The sequence below is a fragment of the Pinus tabuliformis genome, chromosome 4_2, assembly GCF_031772625.1.
Source record: "Pinus tabuliformis cultivar Carrire ecotype Pingquan chromosome 4_2, CPIR1, whole genome shotgun sequence".
Classification (NCBI taxonomy): domain Eukaryota; kingdom Viridiplantae; phylum Streptophyta; class Pinopsida; order Pinales; family Pinaceae; genus Pinus; species Pinus tabuliformis.
In genome coordinates, this window is record NC_142304.1 from 171,189,133 (window position 1) to 171,216,224 (window position 27,092).

Here is a 27,092-nt window from a genome sequence, read left to right on the forward strand (position 1 = left end):
ATTAAAGACATTCGAGATCAGCTCGAAGCCATTGGTCGGACCATGGAGGAAGAAGATATGGTAGTCATTACTCTGAAGAGTCTACCAAAATCTTATGAACACTTCATTGAAACACTCAACATTACAACCACAAATGTTGATCTGAAGTTTTCAGATTTATGTACCAAACTTCTGCAGCAAGATAGGTGGAAACAGCAGTTTGGTAGTGGTACTTCATCAGTGCCCTTGGAAAATGCATTTACTGCAAAATATCAGTCCTCTCAGTCTTTTCAGCAGAAAGGATCATCTCAGTCTTTTGATCCTAACAGGAAGAAAAGTGTACAATGTAATTACTGTCACAGGTTCGGTCACATGAAGAAAGATTGCAGGCAGAGGATTGCTTCTGAACAAAAGAAACAGGGAGGGTCACATCAGACAGCGAATGTTGCAGAACATTCCGAGCAGACATATTCTGCCTTTTACGCCTTTATGGCTAAAAGGTCTTCAGAACATGTTCCTTCCTCTGCATGGTACATTGATTCTGGTGCATCACGCCACTTCTCTCACAGGCGTGACTGGTTTATTGACTTTTCACCTTTCAGTGATTCAGTTGTATTTGGTGGAGGTGAAAAGTACACTGTTGCTGGCAGGGGTACAGTTCAAATTCAGTCTGGTGGACGCACGCTCATATTTCTAAATGTATACTATGTTCCTGGTATGGAGATTAATCTGCTCTCTGTCAGTCAGATTATGAGGAATTCTCCTCAGCTTGATGTTGTGTTCAGTGCACACAAGTGTTCCATCATTGACAGGGAGACCAGTCTGACAGTTGCTACTGGCCTCGAGGACCATGGTCTATACAAGCTACTTGACATCGGTGACTTTCCAGAAGTGGCACTAGCAGCTCGTGTCTCTCCCATCAGTACTCTATGGCATCAGCGATATGGGCATCTCAATATGCAGTATCTCTCTCAGCTCTCTAGGGAGGGACTTGTGTCAGGATTACCTGATATTCAGACTCAGCAGTTGGGGGTATGCAGCGCCTGTCAAGCGGGAAAGCAACATCGGTCGTCATTCAAAAATGGAGAATCTTGGCGCGCATCCCAGGTACTTCAGTTACTTCATGCTGATATTTGTGGTCCTATGAATACAGCTTCTATCACTGCTTGCAAATACTTTTTACTTATTGTAGATGACTTCAGTCGAAAGATGTGGGTGTATTTTTTAAAAAATAAACCTGATGCTCTTAGTACCTTTCAGAAGTTTAAAACTTTAGTTGAAAACGAATCTGGTTGTAATATCATGACCCTTAGGACCGACAATGGGGGGGAATTTTGTTCCTCAGCTTTTGCCAACTTCTGTGATATTCATGGCATCAAACGTCAATTAACCACACCTTACACTCCCCAGCAGAACAGTGTTGTCGAGCGTCGCAATCGCACGGTTGTTGAAATGGCTCGTTCCATGTTACAACACTGGAGTGTTCCAAACAAATTCTGGGCTGAAGCAGTATTTACTGTTGTTTACCTTCTTAACCGATCTCCTACTCAGGCTGTTAAAGGGAAGACTCCTGAAGAAGTGTGGTCTGGTCGTAAGCCTAAGATCAGTCATCTCAAAGTTTTTGGCTCAGTTGCATATGTTTGGATTCCATCTGATAAGCGATCTAAGTTGGATTCCAAAAGTCAGAAACTCATGATGACAGGTTACAGTGATCATCACAAGGCTTATAGGCTGATAGATATAGCCACTGGTCGACTTAGCTTCAGTCGAGATGTAGTATTTGATGAAGACAGAGGATTCTTTCAGTCTTCTTCTTCTGAGCAGCACTCTGAGGATCCGCCTCACAATGTTCTTCTTCCAGTCAGTCCATCTGATGGGAGGGATGATGTAGCATCAAGATTTGATACTACTCTATCTGAGCTTCCTCCAGAAGCTAATCCCCCTCTTGCTGTCCCTATTGCTCTTGAGCCTGCTTCTCTTCCTCCTGATATTGGTCCCTCTAATCCTGATATTGGTTCTTCTTCTCTTCGGCCTAAATGGTGGGCTAAAACCATAGGTGATCTCCGGGATGATGAGCTCCTTGAAGATAGAACTTCTAGGCATAAGAACAAACAACAGTCTACAGTCAATTTTGCTCTTATGGCTAACCTTCACAGTACTTTTGAGCCTCAAACATATTCAGAGGCTAAGGGTATATCTGAGTGGGAACAGGCTATGGAAGCAGAATTTCAGAGTCTTCAGAAGAATCACACATGGACACTTTCTGATCTTCCTGCAGACAAAAAACCCATAGGCTGCAAATGGGTGTATAAAGTCAAATACAAAGCTGATGGAACCTTAGACAAGTATAAAGCTCGGCTTGTGGCTCGAGGATTTTCACAGAAGGAAGGCATCGACTATGAGGAGACTTTTGCTCCTACAACCAAGATGAGTACCATAAGGCTTGTTCTTGCCCTAGCAGCTCAGTTCAATTGGAAAGTTCATCAGATGGATGTAAAAAGTGCTTTCCTAAATGGTGATCTCCAAGAAGAAGTCTACATGACGCAGCCTCCAGGATTCAAGGTTGCTGGTCAAGAACAGAAAGTGTGTCGGTTAGTTAAAGCAATCTATGGATTGAAACAAGCTCCTAGAGGCTTGGTACATGAAAATTGATCAGTATCTGACAGATCAGGGTTTTTAGCGGAGTCCATTTGATGCAAACTTGTATATCAAGCATACTGATGATGATATCTTGTTTGTAGTTGTCTATGTGGATGATCTTATCATTACTGGCAGCTCTGCACATTTGATCCATGGGATCAAACAAGATCTATGCAGAACTTTTGAGATGACAGACTTGGGACTTCTTCATTACTGTCTGGGGGTTGAAGTGTGGCAGACTGAAAATCAGATCTTTCTTTCTCAGTCCAAGTATGCCAAAAATCTTGTGGAAAGGTTCAGAATGCAGGATTGAAAACCGGCCACGACTCCTATGGAACCAGGGCTCAAACTTTCAGCACAATCATCCTCTCCTCTTGTGGATGAAACTTTATTCAGGAAATTAGTGGGCAGTCTCATCTATCTTACTGCTACCAGACCTGACATCAGTTTTGCAGTAAGCTACATTTCTCGCTTTATGTCAGCTCCTAAAGCTAATCACTGGATAGCAGCAAAGCGGGTGCTACGATATGTGCGTGGTACTTCTGATTATGGCCTCTTATATACTTGCATCTCCACTCCTATTCTCAGTGGCTACACTGACTCTGACTGGGCCGGTTCGGTTGATGACCGTAAATCTATAGCTGGGTATGTGTTTAGTCTAGGATCTGGAGCTGTTACTTGGACTAGTAAGAAGCAACAGGTAGTGGCTCTTTCCTCAACAGAAGCAGAGTATCGGGGAGCAGTTAAGGCAGCCTGTGAGGCAGTTTGGCTTCGTCGTATGCTTGCAGATATGCATGTTTTTCAGACAGGACCTACTTCTTTGTTTTGTGATAATCAGGGAGTGCTCAAACTTGCCAAGAATCCTGTCTTTCATGAACGAACAAAGCATGTGGAAACTCACTGCCACTACATTCGACAGCTGGTTGAAGACGGCTCAGTTCAGTTGCACTATGTTCCCACAACAGAGCAGCCCGCCGATATTTTTACCAAGCCTCTTGGTCCTGATAAATTTGTAAAATTTCGCGGGTCTATTGGTGTTGTAAATAGATTGAGCATTAAGGGAGGATATTAGAATATATCTCTATTTAGTTATATCTCTATTTAGTAATGCTCAGTCTTTTAGATGTTTCTATTCTTATTCTTTTAGCAGTTTCTTAGATGAAACTGTTTGTTCTATATTCTACATAGAAACCTGATGTTTCTATTCTTGTAAATATCTTTGTATTATCATTGAGTTGTTTGCTCCATGTGAATTAATTCATTCAACATTCTTTTAGAGAGCATGTCAAACATCAACAATGCAGAGGGAGATGTTACAGAACAAAGTGATGCTTCAGCAAGGTGCATTGCTAGAGCACATTCCTCGCTAGATGAAGTGTTGATTTCTAGTAGCATCAGATGTGCTCTAAGTCTCAAATTTTGTAGGGAGGCTTAGGCATATGTATTCTCCAATACCCAGAAATTGTTTTGGTAAATTCCACCCGAAGGCAGTTTTATTAAAATAATTAATTATTTTTAACGGGACCCTAAGTCTAACCTTAAGAAATTAAAATAATTAATGGGTATTAATATAAACTGTGGGTAAAACTTCTCAAAGGCAGAGATCAAGTCAATATGATCATTGCCATTGATGAGGATCTAATATGGGTCGTTTATTGATCAGCAAGAGGATTATAAGAGAAAGCGTGATGGGCACTTAGAGAACACACCAAAGGCAAATACTCAATTACTCAAGTAAGATCGATTTTCTCACTGGTCAAAGTTCTACAAGAGAAAATGGAATCAAAGGGAGAGTTGCAGGTGAGAAAGGAAGAGAGGGCATCAACATCTTTCGAGAGTGCAAGGCAAGAAGACGTAGAGCAAGGAGAGACAACGCAGAGGCAAGTTGATGTAGAAAGAGGCAGGTTGATGTTGGGACTGCATGGGCAGCTTGGCGTTGGGCTAGCGTGGGGAAATTGATGCAAAGGGATGCAGAAGGGTTCATAGGGAAGAGGAGTACTTCACCTGGATCAAAGATTTGTCAAGAAGCATCTGTAAATTTTCTCACTTCTGTTTTGCTGGTTGTAACTTGTACATGAGATTTTGCTGAAGAATAATATAGAAACCCTCATCTGCTGCACCGGTTTTCCCACATTGGGTTTTTTCCAGGGACGATTGTCCAAAAATAATTGTGTCATTGTGATTGATTTGTGCCATTATTTTTCTTTGCATTTACTTTGTGCAATATTTTAATTGTGAAGGCTACAGTAGAATATGTTTCGATATTTACTGTAAGAACACCGTGAATAACTTATTTATGAGATAATAAGTAGAAGAAATAATATTAATCATTGCAGTTGGATTTCTATTTAGAAATTTTCACACATAACATTGTCTTCCTCTTCAAAAATCTTTGTCCTCAAAGCAAACTGATCTCTTTTCTCGTATTGAATATCTTCTCATCTCAGAACTTTCATCTTTGTCCATACAAGACAATAATCGGGCCATCCTAGATTAACCTTTTGTGGAATCTTCTGATCATTGGAATTTTGTAATGAATTGTTATCATAAGACTAGATCCTGTAAACTTCAGTGTTCCTTGGAACATATATTTGTTGTTTCTATTCTGAATGGTTCAAATATGTAGATTGACTTAGTTATCTACTCTTGTGATTCGGGTGTCGATAAGGAGCTCTTGCAATTTGATCTTGCCCTAATTTGTTTGTGGTGGTTTCCCAATTTACTTCAGGTATTGTTGTTGTTGAGTTGGTTATTCAATCATCACTTGGAATTTCCATTGTTTGAACTGCAATATTTGAATTGGTTTTAACTTCTATAGGTTTCTCTTCTTCTTGAGTTGTGATATTGATTGGGTCAGAGTTCGTATCTTTTCTTCAACTTATACTGAAGACTTCGACACTTCTTTCGTGATAAATTCTTCTATTTTGTTGTTTAATGATTTCTTATCATTTTTAAGTTTTTAAATTTAAGTGAGTAGACTCTAATTATGACTTTTGAGATGTACGAGTTCCTCATTTTCTGAGTCAACTTTGTTTTGGCATTCAAGCTTCTAGTTTTTTAAACACCTGATTTGTTCTAATAATTTTTTGTTAAGGTCCTTTATGCATAAATTTTCCTCTTCTCTCTAATAGAATTTCATTGAATTTCTTGTCGAAACTTTTTTTTCTTGTTCTAACTTGTGCTTCTTAGTTTTACACTTTTTGACTTGTGCAAGTAGTTTCTGGATATAATATTTTAAAAGAGAATTTTCTTTGTTTTTATTGGATATGGCCTCCTCAAACTCTTTTTGTTGCTCCGATATTGAGTTTTGAGTCATTTGAGGTATCAATTTCGTAACATCTTTAAAGTCTTCTAATGAGGACATTATCGATTTTGACTTCATTGTCATGTCTCGAAATGTGATCATCTTTCCCTTATAAGAAAACATCAAAAAAATCCTCTATGTTTAACTTGAACACACCCAATTCTCTAAACCAAGGTTGACCAACAATTATGTCAAACTCTATGTCATACATTTCTACAACATAAAATTGAGATGTGTACTCATAATGATCTATTGTTATTTGTAAATCATTAATTTCATATTTTTTTTCCAAAAAAAATTGTTGTTTCGCCTAAATTGGCATCTGAAATTAACAGTTGATTCGCCAGATTAATATTTATGTAATTTTCAGCATTGCTTGTACTAATAGCGATATTAAATTTGTTTCCCTTGGAGACTCCCTCTTAATGTAATTGACTTGTGATGTGTGATTAAAATACCCTTATACAAAAATTGTCCTTAGTTCATTAGACTCCATTTGCTTCATCTCGAGTACTAAACACTTTTGCCCCTTTCTCTCTCTTTTTTTATTTTTATTTTTATTTTTTACCTTTTTCTTTTTACTTTTGAACTTTAATTAACTTATATTTAAAAGGTACCTTGTTTAAATAATAATAACCTTTTTAATACTTATAATAATACTTTTTCTTCAATAATATTATCCACTTCATTATTATTATATAAACCTTTAAGCTTTTATTAAATTTTTCCTTCTTGCTTCAAAACTCCCACTCCATTAACTTTGGATACTACATAGTATTTTCCTTTTATCAACCTTCACTAATGAAATGCAGTGTGTCTACAACTAATTTATGCAACTCGAATATCACAAAAGTGCACTATCCTTTGGTGATCTCTCGATGGTCTTTGAATTAAATTTAATATATATTGATTATATTCAATACTTTTAACTTAAATTGGCGAATTAAAAATGTCCGTCACTGTTTTCAAATAAAACGATTAATTTATCCACTTAATTTACTCAACTAATCAACAATGTGGAGGTATGGCATGATGAGACACGATTTTTGTTTGAATTAACACTCAATAGCCACGGTTATGGATAGGTCAATTTCGATTTCTTAGAATTGATGTGATTGTCCTTCAAATGTCTCTCTATCATTTATTTGGGCGCTCATTGTTACTTCCTTTTTGTTGTCTTTTGATTTACCTGGCCAAGGTTATTGCGCAGTGGTTGTGGAAAATGTTGGTGGTTGGAAATTTGTATGGTAGCGGATGCATACAAACAGCGACTGGGATCCGGCTGAAGTGGGGAGGCGATTTGCAGGATTTGGCAGCGGCCAGGTTGCAAGAGTCAGCAATCACAGGGACAGATTTCCAATGAGTCAGATGGTTGCCAGTCGAAGTGGCAACGGTGGGCTTTGGCGACGGTAGGGCTTCAACAGTCGTCTATTTTGTTGGTCTGATGGCAAGTAGGCGGCGGTTGTGGCACTATACGTTTTTTTTAAATATATATTTTCTAAATATATATAATTATTTTCTATATAATTAAAAAAATTAACGTTTATTTTATTTTATTTTATTCTAATATATCTATTTTTCTCTTTTTATATATATATATATGTTTTTTTATTTGAATTTTGTTTTTATATTAAAAAAATTGACTTCTTTTTATATTTTAACTATTTTTGTTTATTTTTTTTTTTATAATAATTTATTATTATTATTTTCTATTATGGCTAAAAGCCAATTGGCGAATCTGGTGGAATGGAGAACCTCCAACTGTATATCGAAACGCTTGATCGCGACAAAAACTACATTGAAGAAGACGTTAATGGCCAATGGTCGAGATCAGATAATGTTATGAATAAAAATATATATAAAATAATATAAATAATATAAAACAATAATAATAATAAATAATGATTAATCAGTAACTAGCTAATAAAAAGGTATGTCCCTAAGGACATAACTGTTAGTGAAGAGGTATCTACCTAGGGTGTATAAATAGACCCTCACCCTCATTCTAATCATCTCATTAAGTCTTTTATATAATATTCAACATACAATTACTTGTCCTACAATGGATGCCTTTGTTTTTGAAGTATTCTGAAGATTATTTCGTTGTGTATACAAACCTTGTTTGTTACATTGGTATGAGAGGATTCCTCTGAGAATACAAACTTTTTTCGTTACATTGGTATCAGAGCATTCCTCTGAATATATGAACTTTGTTCATTACATTGGTATTAGAGCATTCGTCTAAGTATAAGAATTTTGTTCATTACATGCATCATCATCGTCCAATAGGTGGAACACGAGCAAGGAATAATTGTAACTGAAGGATCCCATGAAGTGACAATTTGCTCTCTACTATGGTGGAGACCCATGGTTCTCAATGCTCACCCTACAAATGCCAATATGACCCTCTGGAAGGCTTGGACTATGTATAGGGAGACCAAACCCCAGAAGAAGACCCGCCTGCAATCCTCTTTAAGATCTAATTTGTCCCCTCACCTTCCATTACAACCAAACATTAGTGCAATTGAGCAAACGAGCTTACAAATCATGGAACCAAGTGGACACTTCATAGTGGCATGCTCTTCCATAATGGGATTTAGAAAGTACAAGTGTCTCCAAGTTCAAGAAGAAGGTTAACCAAGGAGCATATTAGATGGTTTCAGCCTCTAAGGTGATGACATCTCCATGGTACATCCATCAAATGGAAGGTGTTAAGTGAAATAATGATCGAAGGGAGTGGGACATTAAGGAAAGGATCCAAGCCACATGCCACAATACAAGGGTAACTAAATAAGGGAAGCCCACACTTGGGTATATGAATGTAGGATGGAGAAATCGTGGTACATGAGTTACCCCGAGCATTGTTTTTCCACCCTTCTTCACATGCCTTTTGCCTTTTATAGATTTTTCCTTTGTAATTGTTTGGGGCTCTAGGCGGTGAGAGCATGATATGTACGACATAGCAGTAAATACCCCCTTAAGGTGGGGTAGTTCATTACCCACCAGGGGTTGGGACAATCATGGGTTCCTTAATGATGCAGGGGACCAATATGAGGGGTCTTAGGAACCAGGGTGAGTGGCCAAATTATGATTTTTCTTTTCTTTTAGTTGCATCAACCTCGGGGGCATCGTTCCAGGCATGACCCAAGGTGTGGACAAGGGCAAGGGGAGGCTAACTCCTTGTGGACCCAATGGAAAAATGTGGACCCAGATGGGAAAAATGGTGAATGGGGTTGTAATGAGCGGAGGGGAGTGATGTATATGGTGTCGGGAAGCGGGACCGCGCAACCAAAATCATGGTTTCCCATGTGGTGGCATCTCTAAAGCTAGAGTAGCCAATAAAGGAGATTCCACGGGACTAGGATACAAGGTTAACCATCAAGTTGGGCAGAGGAGACAAGAGTACAAACCAAGACCACTCTTTCTAACGAATCCCCCCCACTAATCCATGCCCAAAAGTGTCCAATATAAGTAAACAAAAATACCCAACTACACAATGAAAAATCATACCTTCGAGGTTGGAAGGCCCACCTTCAAACATACGATCATAGTAGATGGGCAAGGGAGCATAGGGCTAGCTCAATTGGCGGAGACAGTGGCACATCAAGCTCTCTGGTGGCTGCAAGGGCCTGCTGGCTGTCGATTGAGGACCATCTAGGAGAAAAAAAATTCTCCTATTGATACTACCCAAGGGTGGTGGGTAATAGTACTTGTGTGAGACAAGCAAACAACAAAGAGAAAGAATAACCCAAAAACATCCTGCAAATTTTCTTCTTCAGGAATTTTAATCGCCTCAGACACTTGCGATTTTCAGAGCTTCATCTTTTCCTTCTTCAATTTCAGTGTTCCCCATGGAAGGCACTCATATATATAATAATGTGGTGTGGTCATAGTTGGGTCCGATCTCTCTCTTAATGGCTTCAAAAATCCCTTTAAAAATACAATTTTTCATCAAGTTGACCTGAATCTTTTCTTAGAGAAATTGTCCAATTCAACAAGAGATACAATCTGATTTTCTAGTCAAATAAAGTCAAACTGATTAGCAAACAAGCCCAGGTCAAACTTGGTCAAACTATCAACCTTAGACAAATTGGCCTCAGTCAACTTGTAGTTAAACTACGCAATAACATTTTGAATTTTTGCCTCTTGCTACTACCAAGAAAACTCGGTTTGTTACCTGAAAAGTGCCAACAAAATTCGGTTTTCTCTACCCACTATTTGGTCAAATAGATCAAAATAAGAAATGGTCAACATAGATAAAACTTTGACCTCCTTTCCTCTCTCTCCTTTGCATGGATGGACAAAAGAGAAGATGTCGTGTGTGATCCAAATTGGCTCCAAGAGGTGAAGTCAATTGGAAATATATAGAGTTTGAAGAGCCTTAATAGGTGTGTCTTTTGGGCTGGCTGACTTGTACATTTGGAGGCAAAAATTAAATTTCAAAAATTTGATTCTCTCTTTTGGAGCCAACTTGAATTCAAATTAAAAATTCTTTTATTTCTTTTATTTTGTGGGCTAAAACAATTTAGGAATATTGGCCACAACTAAAAAAATTCAATCCTCCCTCTTAGCTAGGGAGGTATTCACTTTGACTTTTTTAGATGTATCTCACTGTTGAAAAATTTCTCCATCCCAAGAAAAGGTTGAAAGAGCTTTCTATATTGATGAATTCATCCACTTCATGTTCTATTACAGAAGCATGTGGAAAACATCCCAAATCAAGATCATGCAAAGGAATCTAGTCACCCACTAGACACATCCCCTTTGCAAATGGACCTAGCCAATCATTTCCCAAAGGCCTTCTGGGGTCCCACTATCCTTTTGGTCTTCTGGGATCAAGACGAGTCCTCGTTCACCAATTATGCAATTCGTCACCAAGAACCTGGTCAACACCTATATACCAGTTGAATGGTAATACACCTGCTCAATGCTAAAGGCACTCACTCTACGCACTAGCCAAGAACCTCTTGGCAATCTAAGGAAGCACTCAAGGACTTGATGTTTTCTGGGCCATTCTCCTTAGCCTTATTACATGACCCCTACCCAATATCTTTGGCTTGTCAATATCCTAACCTAGGGAGAATGTTTGCCCTTCGATGCTACAACATCAACACTCCCTTTGATTGAGGGAAACATTCTCAACTAATTGAAGCTTGTCCCTGAAGTATACAAACTTCAACCTGGGTTTGTGAGAATGTTAGCATCCTGCTCGTCTGTAGAAATGCATTGGAGCCTCACTTCCCCCTTTTGTACCATATCCCATATGTAGTGGTCCCATGTTCTTCGACCTATCATTACGGTTGTCTCCTGCACTTGTTCAAACAATCCTAGGAGTAGCTTCTGAAGAAACATTCTTTCAAAACTTGCTAAACTAGCTGCAATATACTTAGCCTTTGCAATGTCAAGTGTGACAAATGTCTACTACCTATACAACCCAAACTGAAACAACATCCTCGTATGCTCTTCCTATCTTCCACACTCCCTACTCAATCATAATTTGTATATTCCAGTAGTTGTACTTCATCATATCTCAATCCATATCCAACTGTACCATGTCGATACCTCAAAAAATGTTGTGTCGCATGCCTCGACTCAATCATAAACTGATTAGATTCCTTTACTGGATCCATCACCATAGTCGCTTTCCAGTCAGCGTGACTGGGTGCTCCCTCCGACACTAAAACAAATCATGTTGTGGCAATCCTGGTTGTTCCCTTTGCCACTACTGCCTCCTATTGAAGCATATTTGTTGTTTAGCATGGTTCATTCATAGAATGCATATTATTCTTAGAGACAATATTGCACTCCATCATCTGGAGGATCTCAATAGTATACTTTCCTTGACCAAGGTGATAATGCATCAAATCTAGATCCTTTGTCTCGAACTCAGAGTTCAACTTCCTCTGACACTGAAGGAGGGGCTTGACTTCTCTCTCTATAATGTAAGAAAATCCTCCTACCACTGCTACTCCCTGTAATTAATCTTGAACAGGAATGTAAGTGATATATAAAGCATGCAAACAATGCAGCAATCAGAAAAACGAAATATACATTAAGCACCCATGGAAACACTGGAAATAGAGAACTACTGAGCCATTTTATTACTTCTTCAGGAGCAAGTACAATAGTAAAATAGAATGGTGCACCTAGGCTTGTCTCAATGGACAAGCATAACAAAACCCAGGTGAGAAAATGTTGAACTGAAGGCTGCTACAACTGTTGCACTAAACTAAACTGCATTGCCCTAGAAAACTGCTTTGTCTGTTGACTTCGAAGGGGTGGAATCACTATTTTCTGTGCTCAGAAAACTATGAGATTTCAGCTCCTTGCTCCTTGGCCTAAACCCAGAAAAACCCATGAAGGAATTGGCCAAATGTTGACCTCAGAATTTTGCCCCAAATTACCCTTGGCTCCTCTAGTTGTTGGTCGAGTTGTGACACCTGTTTGACCCCTTAGATCTACCCAGAAAATTCTACAAATTTAAGAGTGTGATCCTTGCCCAAAACCCAGAAAAAACCCAGAAAGGTTTTCCCTTGGTTCCAGCTTTCAAAAATTGACCCTTCACAGCTTGGCCCTCCTCCAATTTTGAATTTTGTTGTTGTGACTAACCCTATCAATCTCTACTCTCCCAACTCCAGCAATCCTCCTCAAATGGCCCTCCAAGTGATCTCCTACTTCTCTCGACCAACTCCAGCTCTATAATTCCTTCCTCCAACTCCCACGTGAGCCTAGTGACGGCTCTCTGCGTAGGCCCAAGTAACTGTAAATCGCACTGCTGGGATGTTGGCTATGCTGGCTCCAAACTCGCAAGAAAGGCTGGCACTTTGCTGCTCTCCCAATCCTCTAACTCTCCCGACAAATGCTTGATTACTGATAGCTCCAAACTCCCCATGCTATTCTCCAACTAGCCAGAAATACCCACTCCCTATTGTGGCTAAATGGTAGTGTTGTAACACATTCCCGGAACTCCCGAAATACTTATGGAACTACCTCTCTAAGGCGAGCACGGATGGTCCCCCGAAGTAGAGGTTGAATCTCCTGCTTGAGAAATTCATGGCTAAACAGCCGCTTGACTCAACTAAATAGCAGAGTGAACAGTCAAGTAATTTTGATTGCAAAGTGTAAGAATGAATCCAAAATGAGAGCTGCTCCCTCCTTATAACTCCTTGGGCCTCCCTAACCTCATGTGGGTCCCTCCATCCACCTATTCGACTTTCCCTCCAAGCTATTTGAATGGGCCAATTCGAACTCCCATGTGGGTGGCCCCCACATTCTACTAGCAACCAAATAACGCTGAATTGCCTCCTAAGTCCAAAGCCTTAAATGATGGGTTCTCTTCCTTAGCCAAAATTGTGCAAAATCGTGTAGCAGCACCCTGTTACAAATTTGTTTGAGAAGAGACATGACACTCCTCCCCTCCCAAATGTTGCTTGCCCTCAAGCAACCTCACAATTGGGTGATCCAAAATGTGCTCACCCTCCCAGGTGGTATCCTCATCCAGCAAGATCTTCCAATGCACCAAAATCACTTGTCCTCAAGCAATGCTTAAGCAAGCAACATCTCTAACTGTTGCTCCCACTGTCATTGCAAAATGTGCCAGGGTCCCAGATGTGCCACTGAATCGTGCTTGGCCTTTGCACTGTCCTGATATGGAAGAATCCTTCAATACCAGCATCCCAAGCAATCCTGTCCAACATGAAGCTCCCCTCGCTCCACTCACTATCTTACTCGGTGAAAGTACCATAAGTCCCTTGCTCCATCAGTGACTCGCTAAAGCCCAATGGCAGATTTGTATGATCTCCCCCTACAATAGTTGGCACATCCCTAAAGGTTATTGAGTTGTGAAGAATTGTGCTGCCCCAATTCCCTACTAGTCACAGTGTGGTGCCACCACGCTAACGCTGCGTTACTCTGACTATGTAATACTCCCCATCGTGCACAGCCAATATCCTCCTCTCCTGGAACTCGATGTTGGAATACTGAAAGAGGTGAGACACATCCTACCTGGGTATCTCCGTGGCACCTAGGCCGACCTATCCAAATCTAACTCTGAACTTGTGTAGCAATAGAGAATGTTTGCCTCCCCATATGATGAAACCCTCTGTGAACCCCCATGTGTCATCCCACGAGCAAACTATATCACTCTCTGCCATGACTCCACTCATCACGAGTGATCTATCGATCAACTGAATCCCTGCATCCCATAGCCAGACCTACTGCGGCATAGCCCTGTCAACCAATGGAATCCCTCTAGCCCTCGTCTCTAGTCCCTGCATGGGCTAATTTGATGCATGCTAATTTTCTCTGTGCCTTCCACTGTGTAGTATTGATGATCGTTGGAAGCCACATGTGCCAAAGAGCTACCCCCTGAATGCAACCAAATGATGGGTATCTGATACTCGTAATCGACTCAAGGTATGTGGACCCCTCTTGTCCCTGCCAACCATCTCCCCTGGGTCTGCCATCCACCCTCTCGACAATGTGCCAATATAAGGTCTGGAGCCCGGACACATATTAAGAAAATACCTCATTCGTAACTACTATCCTCTACTCATGCTCGGTCTCGACATGCCCTGAGAAAAGAGTGACACATGTCTCCCTCGAGACTAGATGCATAAATGTAGGCTTGGTGATGAATGACATGCTACCCCTATAGATGATCACTTCATCCCCCAACCTGTGGCTATTAATTGACGCACCAACCCAATGCCACTGTTGAAAAGTCTCCCCCCTAGTGTGTTGAGTCTCACCCAAATATCTCAGGTGAGCTCCTCGTCCCCCATGGCTCATGCCCAAATTGCAGAAAGTCAATAGAAAAATCGACTATGCCTGTGAGGGATGTAGAAGAGGGTCAGGCGTATGAGTCCTCACGGATACCATCAAGTATCTCTCACCTGTGTCCCTGTTGATCCTGGGTGAACTATGCCCAAAGGTATGCTCGATGTTTTCGTCCAAGTCTCTCCCTAGAGGCAACACTCCATGACCTCATTGTGCAGCACTATACACCCCTACATGCCACTGATCATCCTAGTACTCCTGGACATGCCACTGTACACCATGGCCTACCCCTGTACATCGTTGGATACCTTTGGCTACAACAATGCCATCTTGTACTGACTTGGGTCTCGCATGTATCATTGTACCTGTCACTCCCCGCATGTACAATGCGATGTGAGACACTCCCACTACATAGCGCAATCCAACATACTATGACACACCACCCTGCATCTCCATGCTCCTCGCTCCATAGCCCCACACACCATTAGATGCTATGGCCTAACGTTGGGTCTGTATGCATCAGACTACATCCCTCTACATAACACTAAATGCTACGGCATAACTTTGTGTAGTCTTGTGTACCACTGCCCACTGTCGTACCACCCTGTAACATACAGTGTCCTGCATGGGCCAAAATATCGACCTCTCTGCTAGTACATCCTCCATGATGTGGGCTACATCTCGCATTCTACTCTGAAAGACCTGAGCGACCCGACTTCCCACATGCTAATGGAAATGACACTACTGCGCCTATCCTCAATAGTCCCCGCATCCCATATGCTAGTAAGAGAGCACTCTCTGCATACAATGCCCTGTCTAATAGCCTATCGATGCCACCTCCTCCGACCAGCTCCCACCAGAGTAAGCTAGTCACCTTGTGACTCCACGCCGTCAATATTCCAAGACAACTCATGAAATTTGTCTGCTCGCTTGTCAAACCATCTGGTCACTCGTACTGACTGGGGCTCTGATGGAGATCTGAAAATGTGGGTGCGCTCAAGCATCAAATCCATCCCGTAGCTACTACCATCACCTACCAGCTCTATGATGTGATGGAAAATCCCACCTGGATCCCAAAAATAGTCTGGCCCTCGAGTCCCTCCAGTAATCCATGTCCTCTGCTGACATTTGGCCATGGATGTATCCATCCGCCTAACCTGCTCCATCGAGTACCAGCTCAGTACCTCTCACCATCTAATCCCAAAGGAAAGATCGAATGTGTAATCCTTTATGGAAGGAACAAGCCCTCCAAGCTGATGTGGTATCATGCTCAGCTCAGTCCTGCTAAACTATCCACCCCCTCGAGTATGTCTAGACAACTCAGCCTCCCTCAATCCAACGCATAAGGGTGGGTTGATAACGCTATAGACCCCTATGTTGGCCCTCATCAATGGCTAGCCCAAGGGATGGTTGCACTTCCACCTCCAGCACAAGCTCGACATGAGCCTTCGACTGCTCCTCCATAGACAACCCAATATGCACGATATGTTCACCAATTCGCTGTAGGCGACTGTCGTCTGGCAACTCCATCATACATCTGGAGGCCTTTGTACCTATCGGCTCCTCAACAACAATGGAGTTGTCTTCCAGCACCTCACTAACCTGTGGTGCATTGTTATCACTTGACAACTCGATCACAACCCCGAATACCTCATCAATGGGTGTATGCTCAAAAATCTCTTTGCCAACCATGGCCCCTTCAACTACTCTTTCATTTTTTTCTTAAAACTTCTCATCATCCCTACAAAATCCCATTGAATCTCCATTGGTTTGTACATACCCATTAGTTCACAGAATTCCCAAAAAGAGAGGGACGCATGAATGCCATGACCCAATGATTGGTATTCCCTACTGTTTCCCCCTAATAACTCCACATCAGTTGCAATCATGTCTAGATTCCCAACTAAGGAATGAATCAATTTCTTCCCACATCAATCATCATTTGTTGTATCCTCACCACGTTATTTCAGGGGACTGCCATGTTGTTTGATTCTACTTTTTCCCACATGCTGAGCCAAGATTAAGGCTCTGATACCACGGTAATGTTCCTAAACGGGAATGTAAGTGACATACAAAGCATGCAAACAATCCAGCAATCAAGAAAACGAAATATACATTAAGCACCCATGGAAACACTGGAAATAGAGAACTACTGAGCCATTTTATTACTTCCTCAGGAGCAAATACAATAGTAAAATAGAATGGTGCACCTAGGCTTGTCTGAATGGACAAGCATGACAAACCCCACGTGAGAAAATGTTGAACATAAGGCAACTACAACTGCTGCACCAAATTGAATTTGCTACCCCAGAAAACTGCTCTGATTGTTGACTTCGAAGGGCTGGAATCACTCCTTCTCGTTCTCAAAAAATTATGATATTTCAGCTCCTTGCTCCTTGGCCTAATCCCAGAAAAACCCACGAAGGAATTGGCCAAATTTTGACCTCGGAATTTTGGCCCAAATTCCCTTAGCTCTCTAATTGTTGGTTGAGTTGTGACCCCTGTTTGACCCCTTAGATCTGCCGAGAAAATTCTATAAATTTAGGACTGCAATCCTTGCCCAAAACCCAGAAAAACCCAGAAAGGGTTTCCCTTGGTTCCAACTTTCAAAAATTGACTCTTCATAGCTTGGCCCTCCTCCAATTTCGAATTTTGTTGCTGTGATTGATCCTGTCAATCTCTGCTCTCCCAACTCTAGCAATCCTCCTCAAATGGCCCTTCAAGTGATCTACTTCTCCCGGCCCGCTCCAGCTCTACAATTCCTTCCTCCAACTCCCACATGAGCCTAGTGATGGCTCTCTGCACAGGCCCAGGTAACTATAAATCAAACTATTGGGATGTTGGCTCTGCTGGCTCCAAACTCACAAGAAAGGTACGCCCTTTGTTGCTCTCCCAATCCTCTAACTCTCCCGACAAATGCTTGATCTCTAATAGCTCCAAAATCCCCTTGCGTATTCTCCAGCTAGTTAGGAATACACACTCCGGGTTGTCGCTGAATGGTAGTGCTGTAACACACTCCCGGAACTCTTGAAATACTTATGGAACTGCCTCTCTAGGGCAGGCATGGATGGTCACCCAAAGTAGAAGTTGAATCTCCCGCTTGAGAGATTCGTGACTAAATAGCCGGTTGACTCAGCTAAACAACAGAATGAACAGTCAAGTAATTTTGATTGCAAGGTGTAAGAATGAATCCAAAATGAGAGTTGCTCCCTCCTTATAACTCCTTTGGCCTCCCTAGCCTCATGTGGGCCCCTCCATCCACCTATTCGACTTTCCCTCCAAGCTATTCAAATGGGCCAATTCGAACTCCCATGTGGTGGCTCCCACGTTCCACTAGCAACCAAATAAAGTCGAATTGCTTCCTAAGTCCCTAAGTCGAAAATGATCAGTTCTCTTCCTTAGCCAAAATTGTGCAAAATTGTGTAGCAGTACCTTGTTACAAATGTGTTTGAGAAGGGACATGACACTCCCTTTGTCATGTGAGTCATTCTGTTCCTGTCAAAAACAAGTCATATAATAACAAGATCAACCTTGATCCTTCAATCCAAGTACATAAAGTCTTGTGTAACGCCTTCTTTTGTTTGAAAACATAAGACTCTATTCCATAGACCTCAAAGTCTCGAGGTGGCTCTATATACACTTCTTCCTCAATTACTCCAATAAGGAAAACAACCTTTACATCCATCGAATCTAGTTTCATGACAAAAGTAATAATAATTATATAGAAGTTTACCTGGCAACTGAAGCAAATGTCTTTTCAAAGTCCTCTCCCTCTTTCTGTGTTAAAATTGGCAACTAGGGCCAAACTCCATGTGGGTCATCTTATTTATGGCAGCTGATATTTTTCCTAGATTCCTCTTGTCAAGAGGTGTAGGATTGATCTAAAGATCATCCGATTCTGACAAGTATTTATGGAGATATGAATTTATTTGTATTTACTTGACAAATTGTCAAGGTGGCCTAGCGGCTAAATGTGTGGCACACATGCCCAGCAAATCATATAAGTACAAGTGAGGTTGATTCATTATCAACTCATCTTCTCTCTCCTCATCTTATTGAGCCAACAAAGGAGCAACTTCTCTCACACATGCAAGAAGAAGGACGAATTAGGGCAGCGTTCATTGAATTAGGGTAGCGTTGACTGATTTAGGGCAGTGTTGACTTTCTGGGCAGCATTGACTTTTCTAGGGTTGTGTTGACCAAGTGCTGGGTTGTTCTGTGGAGCATTGACCAAGGGCTAACCTGCACTGACTTTTTAGGGGCTGCGTTAACCAAAAAGTTGACCAGCGTTGACTGGTTAGGGTTGACCAAATATTTTTGAACTTTGACTGCTGTTTGACTAAGTATCATGGACTGTTTTGGGCTGCTAAAGATAGTTGTTGAAGACCGAGTTCTTCAAGTTGACTAGAAGTCAATCCGAGGCTGTTTTGACCAAGTTTGACTTTGTTGATTTAGGGTTTGTCACTGCTGTTATAAAATTACAGAATTCTGAATTGTACTATTTCTCTCTGTTGAACTATTAAAGATTAAAGAAGAATTGATCAAATGGTTTCCCTGCATTGGGGTTTGTCCCTGGCTAGCCGCCACATCTTGTGTCTCTTGCCTTGGCTTGTTTTCTGTCGATCGTTTAATGTTATATCTGCACTTTACTTTATGTTTATGTGATTGCTAAACAGTGGCTAATAAAAAAGATTTGAAGTAAATTGTTCTAAGCATAGAACATACCATAATTTAACATGGTATCAGAGCTAAGGTGAAGACAAAGCCCAAGCAAGAGCAAGAGCAAGAGAAATCACCGAAGGTTGGCAAGGCTATCCTAAAAACTTCATGGGGTCCTCAATGCTCCTCCCCGCCGAAAACAAGCTTCGTGAGAACTCTGACTATCACGGATGGAAGATGTCTCTCGATCTGACTTTAGAAGATCAGGAAGTGTTGGACCATGTGAGAGGCAATATTGTTGCGCCTCCATCAAATGCATTCGCTGCTACCAAAAGCAAGTGGACCAAGGGAGAAGTCAAAGAAAAGAATATCATCCGAGACTCTATTGACCAATGTTGCATTAATCGTTATCGGGATAATATCAGCGCGAGGAAAAAATCAGAATTATCGGGAAATTATCAGTAAATAATCGTCTGGTACAAAAAAATTCATTTTTTTTCAATTTTTTTAATATCTAAACCATCTACAACATAAAATAAATACATTGACACATTAATATGATAAAAGAACTAATATATAAGATGTTTAATATCATTTCTAGTGCTAAAATCACGCATAACATTGAAACATGTCTTGAATAGTAAGTCCTGACTCCTGAGTCCCAACTCAGCCTCAAAATATCAACAAAAAATATGATAATGTATCTCATCATGTCATAATGTCATATACAATAAAATGAAGAAAATAACTAAAGTCTAATCCTATTGATTTCCTCTGCCCCTCTTGCGGGAAAATGCCACAGCTTTCCCTTTCCCTTTAGATGTAGATGTTGGTGCCCATGCTGGTGGAGATGGCAGTGGAGTCTGATGTGCTCTAGAAGCTGAAGAACTAGAAGTAGGAGCTATAGGAGGTAGACCACGTCCTCTACTGGTGGCAGTGGTAGCCCGGGCAGGTGGTGTCACCTCCTCCTCCAACTCTTGCTCCTTCTGCTCCTCCTCTTGCTCCTCCTCCCCCTCCACTACATCCTGCACTAACCAATCATCAGTAGACTCCACGAGAGGCCTCTCGGCCTCAACCCTCCATGCAGCAGTGGTGTCAATCCCATCCAATGAGATGGCATCCACATCAGGTGTCCTCTCAAGTTGCCTCACCCACAATCGAAGATTGTAGTAGACGTAGACCATGTCATTCAGTCGTTGGGACTCCAACCTGTACAAAGATCATGAGATAATAATTAATAATTAAAAAAAATATATTTTTTAATGAATTCAAAAATTTATTTGGAAATTTGCAATATTTTAAATGTTTAAGTGTTAACTTGTTGCGCTTCTTGTTGTGTATTTTTTCAAATACACTCCAGTTGCGCTCACATCCTGAGGAGCTACATGTTTGGCTGAGGATGCGAATGGCAAACTTTTGCAGAAGAGGTACCCTGCCACCATACATTTTCCACCATGTATCTACAACAAAATTCCAAATAAAATTTTAAATAAACATAAGAAAAACATGGAATTTGAACAGACAATGAAATTTGAAACAAAGTTACAAACTAAAAAATACCTGGCATTTTAATCGTCCTATCAGTGACAGCCATCTCAAAGCCAAATGTGCCACCTGCCATCCTATATGTCTCAATTTGTTTAGAGATCTCTATACGTTGTTCTGGAGATCGCACCATCTTCTGGACACGGGATAAGAATCCATCCATGATCTCAAAATCAAAATCAAACCCACATGCGTAAGAAAATGCAGGGTTCAGGAAAAGCCCAGCAGCATGAATGGGACGATGGAGTGTGTTGTTCTATCGCTCATCAATCACTCCCCATAGGAGGAGTTGTCTCTGAAACCTATCATCTCCCTTACTATCATAGTAGGCCTGAATGGCTTCTTTGGCCCTGTCCATGGCCTCATACAAATAGCCCAAAGGTTCAGTAACGACGCACACCTCCTGCACTCCCGCCCAGAAGTCTTCCTAGTATGAAACTAGTCTGCATATGAACTCTCCTTCTGGTTTGCGGCTCATTGGCAAAGCACGCCACTCCTCTGAAAGAAACATTCTCTTCACATCCCACATAGAATTCAAGAGGGATTGAAAAGCTATGAAACTGGTGGAAAACTGTGTAATGGCGGGGCGCACCAACTCTTTGTTGTTGGTGAATCTTCTCATCAAGCTAAGCACAGATGTATGGTTATATATAAATTTTGTAATGCTTTTGGATGAATCAACAATATCTTTGACAAAAGGAATTTTCCCTATGTTCCCCAACATCAAATCAATACAGCGGGCAGCACAAGGTGTCCAAAATAAAGTAGGATGCCTGTCCATAAGCATCCTGCCAGCAACAACATAATTTGCAGCATTGTCCGTTATGACTTGGACAACATGTTGTTCACCAACCTCCAAAATAAACACATCTAGCAAATCACATAAAGTTCTTGCATCTTTGATTTGTGCAGATGCATCAACAGATTTGATAAACATAGTCCCCTTGGGACAACTAACCAAGAAGTTTATAAGGGTTCTCCCCTTTTGGTCAGTCCAACCATCTGACATAACAGTGCATCCTGTTTGTGCCCATGATGCTCTAAATTCCTCCAATATTTGGGTGCAGTCACGCTTTTCATTTTGAAGAATTCGGCCTCTGAAATCAAGATAAGAAGGGATTTTGTACCCTGGGCCAACACTGACAATAGCATCAATAGTAGGTTGGAAAAATGGATTATTCCTTACAATGCTGAAAGGAATATCACTCCAGACGAGAAATTTTGCCAGCAACTTGTCAACTTATTCTTTCTCAGTTCTTTTTAGCGTTGAACCGATAGATGGCTGTGAACCAGGTGTGGTTCGAGGGACAAAAAATGATGTGGCAACTACCGGATTGGTTGATGCTGCAGTAGAACCAGTGCCACTTGGCCAACTTCCTTCCGCTGACCTTTTTAGTTGCCTTTTGAGTTCTTCTTTGGCCTCTCTAGTCTGCTCTAATTCTTCCAATGCTCTCATGGCTCTTTGGATAAGTTCAGGGTTTGTATTTGTACAAGGCCCCACATCTTTTCCAGGGATTTTTGCAAGGTGAGACTTCAACCCGTACACTCCCCCAGACATAGGGTGGCCACACAACTGGCAACTCAAGTTTAGTCTATCATTCGGAGAATCAGGTACACCATATTCCCAGAAAGGATCCAATTTCCTTGGCATGTTTGTTTTTGAACTTGAAGTTGCAAACTTGAAGTCTTGACTCTTGAATGGTGTTTTGGTATAGTTGTGAACCTATGGGAAAATAAGGATTACAATTTAGCATTTACAAAATTACAAGTTACAAATTTACAATTTAGTATTTTAATTTTTACTTTTTAACATTGTACATTGAAAATCCAAGTTACCCAACCTAAAACAACCATTCCAAAGTTCAAAGTTTCAAACACAAGTTACCCAACCAAATGGCAAAAACAATGAAAAATACATAAACAATATTTAAAAACATTGAAACAAAAAAAAAAATTGGTTCCCATAGTCATACCAAGTTACCCAACCAAAAACAATGAAGAAATACAAAAAAATCTTTAAAAACAAAAGAAAAATGGTGCCCATACCAAGTTACCCAACCAAAAACAATGAAAAACATACAAAAACAATGTTTTTAAACAATGAAATCAAAAACAAATTAATCCACATACCATTTCTATGGAGAAATCAGTGGTCTCCTCTTGATTTTCTCCTCTAAGCACTTAGATTTAGCTAAAAACCCTCTCCAGCTTGGTCACCCAGCTCTCCTCTGCCCTCCGCGCGTGACTGTCCAAATGAGCTCATAAAAAAACCAAAAAAACGTTATAAAACCTCGCTGCCGTGAAGCCCCACGATTTTTTCCGTTTTTATCACGATAAAATCGAAATTATCGCTATAATTTCAATAAAAATCGGCAAAAAAATTTTCCGGGGATTATTTCGTATAGTTATCGCGATTTTATCGGGACAGTGAAAAAATGGCGATTATTTCATTTTATCGCGATATTATTGCGATTTTCACAACACTGTTATCGATAAGCGCCTGGTGGCCTATGTTTCCAAGCGGACCACCTCCAAGGAAATCTACGATAGACTGGTGAGTTTATTTAAAGTTAATTATACAAATCAAGTTTTGTTCCTTAGAAATAAGCTGAAGGAAATTAAGAAGGGCAAAGATGAGAGCATGCGAGCATATTTCTTAAGGATCACCGAGATCAAGAATGATCTCCTATCTATTGGAGAAGTAGTTCATGACAGGGAAATGACTATCACAACTCTCGGAGGGCTGCCACTTGAATGGTATATATTCAAGACTACTCTTCTCAACAATAACGTAATTCCTGGATTTGAAGAATTGAAAGCAAGATGCATTCAAGAAGAAACAAGGATGGAAGAGCAAGAACTACCCGCACTTAAAGGCAATCCCTCTGCCTTTTCTTCTCATTCTAAAAGAAGAAACCATTCCGGGGCTAAAGCCAAAGGAAAGGCTGAACCGAAGGGTGGAAGAAAAGGACGATGTTACAATTGCAACAAAATGGGCCACTATGCGAGGGAGTGCCCTGATAAAAGGGACTCACACCATGTCGATGACCAAAATCACTCTCAAGGCAATCAAAGGAATGGTAGGTCCAATGGCAGAGGTAAAAGAAATGTCGAAAATCAAGGAAGAGGACAACCCTTCAAGAAGGCAAGAAACTCTAGGTATGAATCTAATGTTGTTAACAATAAGCAAGATGAATATTTTCTACCAATGGCCCTCTCTACTACTGCTCGCCCAGACTCACTGAGAAATTGGCTTATTAATAATGGTGCCTCAAAGCACTTCACAGGTTACAAAGAAGCTCTCTCTAATCTGATAGAGAAGGAGACCAACCTGGAAATTGTTCTTGGGGACAACACAAAATATCCGGTGAAATGCGTAGGGAATGTCACTCTTCAAATGAATCAGGGAAATACAATCCGTTTACAAGAAGTCCTATATGTACTTGCTCTCAAAAAGAACCCGGTGTCCATTTCGGCAATGGAAGACAAATGCTTCAATGTGGCCTTCATCGATGGCAAGGTACATGTATGGAAAAAGAACTTTAAAGATGCTTTCACTCTTGGGTTTCCAGTGGATTCATTATATCAGGTCGTAGTAAGTCGCTGGGTGTCATGTCTTGTGACACATCTCTTCAATCTGAACTATGGCATTGGAGGTTTGCTCACCTTCATTATAAAGCTCTACTCGACGTGAAAAAAATGGTGACCGGGATGCCCGAGTTCAAATTAGACCAAGAAGGTGTATGTCCTAGATGTGTCGAAGGGAAGCTCAAAAGGGGACCATTCCCTTCAAGCCAAAGCAAGACCTCTGATATATTGCAGTTGGTTTGCTCAGACATATTTGGTATGATGCCTGTGAACTCCTTGGGAGGATATTTATATTACTTCACTTTAACAGATGATTGTTATTGCAAGACTTGGATATACGTCTTGAAAAACAAGGATGAAGTGTTCACTTGGTTTCGTCACTTCAATGCCTTGATTGAGAATCAAACCGAAAATAAGATCAAGATTTTAAGGATTGATAATGGGACTGAGTATGAATCCAATGAGTTCCATGCCTTTTGCAAAGAGGCTGGCATTAAGAGGGAGACTACAACACCATATACTCCTGAGAAGAATGGTTTCTATTCTTTGCATATCAAGACAGTAAAAAATAAAATGAAGAATGTGATCACTATCATTAATGTATTCTGAAGAGAGCACACTTAACACTTCGTTATTATTGAGGATAGGTTGATGGAGTGAGTTCGTTGAAGACATTCATGAAGTATTCTGACATTACAGTTGAAGGGGCAATCTCCTTGTTGACGAATTCATCACATATGCAGTGGCATAGGTACTCTATAGCACATTCTTTTCACTTCAATTTTTGGACAATTGTTTATGTTGAATACAATTTCATATGGATTTGAGGAATTTTCCCATCTATATCGACTACAACAGCATAATTTGCAAGATATAGGGTATGTAAACTCTAGAAGACTATAACTATAAGTCTTGGATAAGAAAGCCCTAGGGAAGAGAGGAAAGGAAGCCCAAAGCCCAAAGTAGACATCTACCACAAACTACGACAACCAGGGCAGGTGGGAAGTAACCTATTAGGTAGTCCTAATCTCTAGATTCTGGGAGCCTACACCCTTGGCCCTAAACAGATGCTAGAATGTGGAATACTTGAACTTTGAATTTGAAGTTTGGGATTTTGATTCTTGCATTATGTATGAAGTTGAGCCTTGACACATGTTTATATTTCTATGCATAGATTTCCATATATGTTTGAACTCTGATATTTGTTTTTTGTCATCTAGTATATTTTGGAGTAATTTTGACACTTGAGACCTTGAAGATTGAGTTTAAAAGTTTGAAATTAATTTATATCATGTCTATTAATGAACTCTATGTGATGGATTCAGTGAACGGTAATATGAATGAAGGGAAATGTAGGTAAACATTACAGTTGTGCATAATTTTATGATATTATAAATAAAATTGTAAAATATCTCTAATACTTACAACTGCAAACAGATATGTAGAACAGCTAGTGTGGATATCAGACCAGTGCCAATATCATCCAAACTTACATTTGTCCAATCATCTTGATTGTTTCAAATGGCAATTTAAAACAACAAACTTGCTTTACTAGTAAAGTCTTTTAGTTTTGTTGCTTGGTCATCGTACCTCTTTCTATAATCTAACTTTTTTTCAAATATGAAAAAAAGAGAAGATGGTCTACTAGTGTTCAGATGTTTGTATGCAATAAATTTTCTTAAAGCTCAAGAACACCAATGCCATAATTCAACATACCTTTGAATCTTCAGTTATGAGGCTTCCTTTTAGGTCATATGCTGCAAACTTCTGTAAATATCAACATCAAATGTAAGAATTATTATTTCTGTACAAAACAGATACCATACATAAACATGAAATGAACATCACAAAAAACCTATTGACGTGACATTTACTATAACAAAAAACCATTCACTAGCATTGGTCAACATACAATAGAATAATAACTGAAATGAAGCACAGGTCAATGAAAGCACAATTATAGTACTTTACAAGATATTAACCTCTAATGTAAAGTGTACTAAATCGTTAACTATATTTTTTGTGTTCTGGATCAATTCAACACATCAAGGAATATCATAGGCATTTTTTTCTAAAGTAGAATGACTAGTTTCTATTAGGTTATTGTCAACTTCTACTCCCATTTAAAATCATCATTACATTCATTGATACTTGCACAACCATTCACAACAAGGGAACTCCCTCCATTGCATAAAACTAGTGTTCTCTCCTCAGCACCTTCAACATCATATTCCTACCCAACAGATCCAGCATTTGTCTATTCATGATTCTATAAAGTTGACGGTGTGTACCTAGCATTTTCATATCTATTGATCTGCTATGTATAAAACCAATGCTAATGCCTTATCCCTTCATGTTGTATTTAAATATTTCCATGTTCTAATTCTTAATAAACTCAATGTTGATGTTATTAGCTCATACAGGTGCTTCTGCATAGGCTTGGTGGCTTAGCATGTAGAAGATGTCAAATTCCCTCTTTAGGTGTCTGCTTGCTTGAGACAATGAGAAGAGCAAGTTTTATTATGATTTCTTTCCTAAGTTCAACTTAGGAAAAACACATTAACTTAAATGATTAATGTTGGCTATTGGGCTAAGTTTC

At 40.2% G+C, this 27,092-nt stretch overlaps 1 protein-coding gene across 2 annotated transcripts in view; it reads right to left on the reverse strand.

The window, feature by feature from the left end:
* The window catches only part of LOC149168728 (Mitochondrial inner membrane translocase complex, subunit Tim44-related protein), a 453,829-nt gene that overhangs the window by 39,648 nt on the left and 387,089 nt on the right, over window positions 1-27,092 (reverse strand). For both annotated transcript variants that reach the window (XM_089428390.1, XM_089428389.1), the window contains exon 11: window positions 26,210-26,260. In XM_089428390.1, the coding sequence (XP_089284516.1) occupies window positions 26,210-26,260 (51 nt within the window). The remainder of the gene's footprint in view (window positions 1-26,209; window positions 26,261-27,092) is intronic.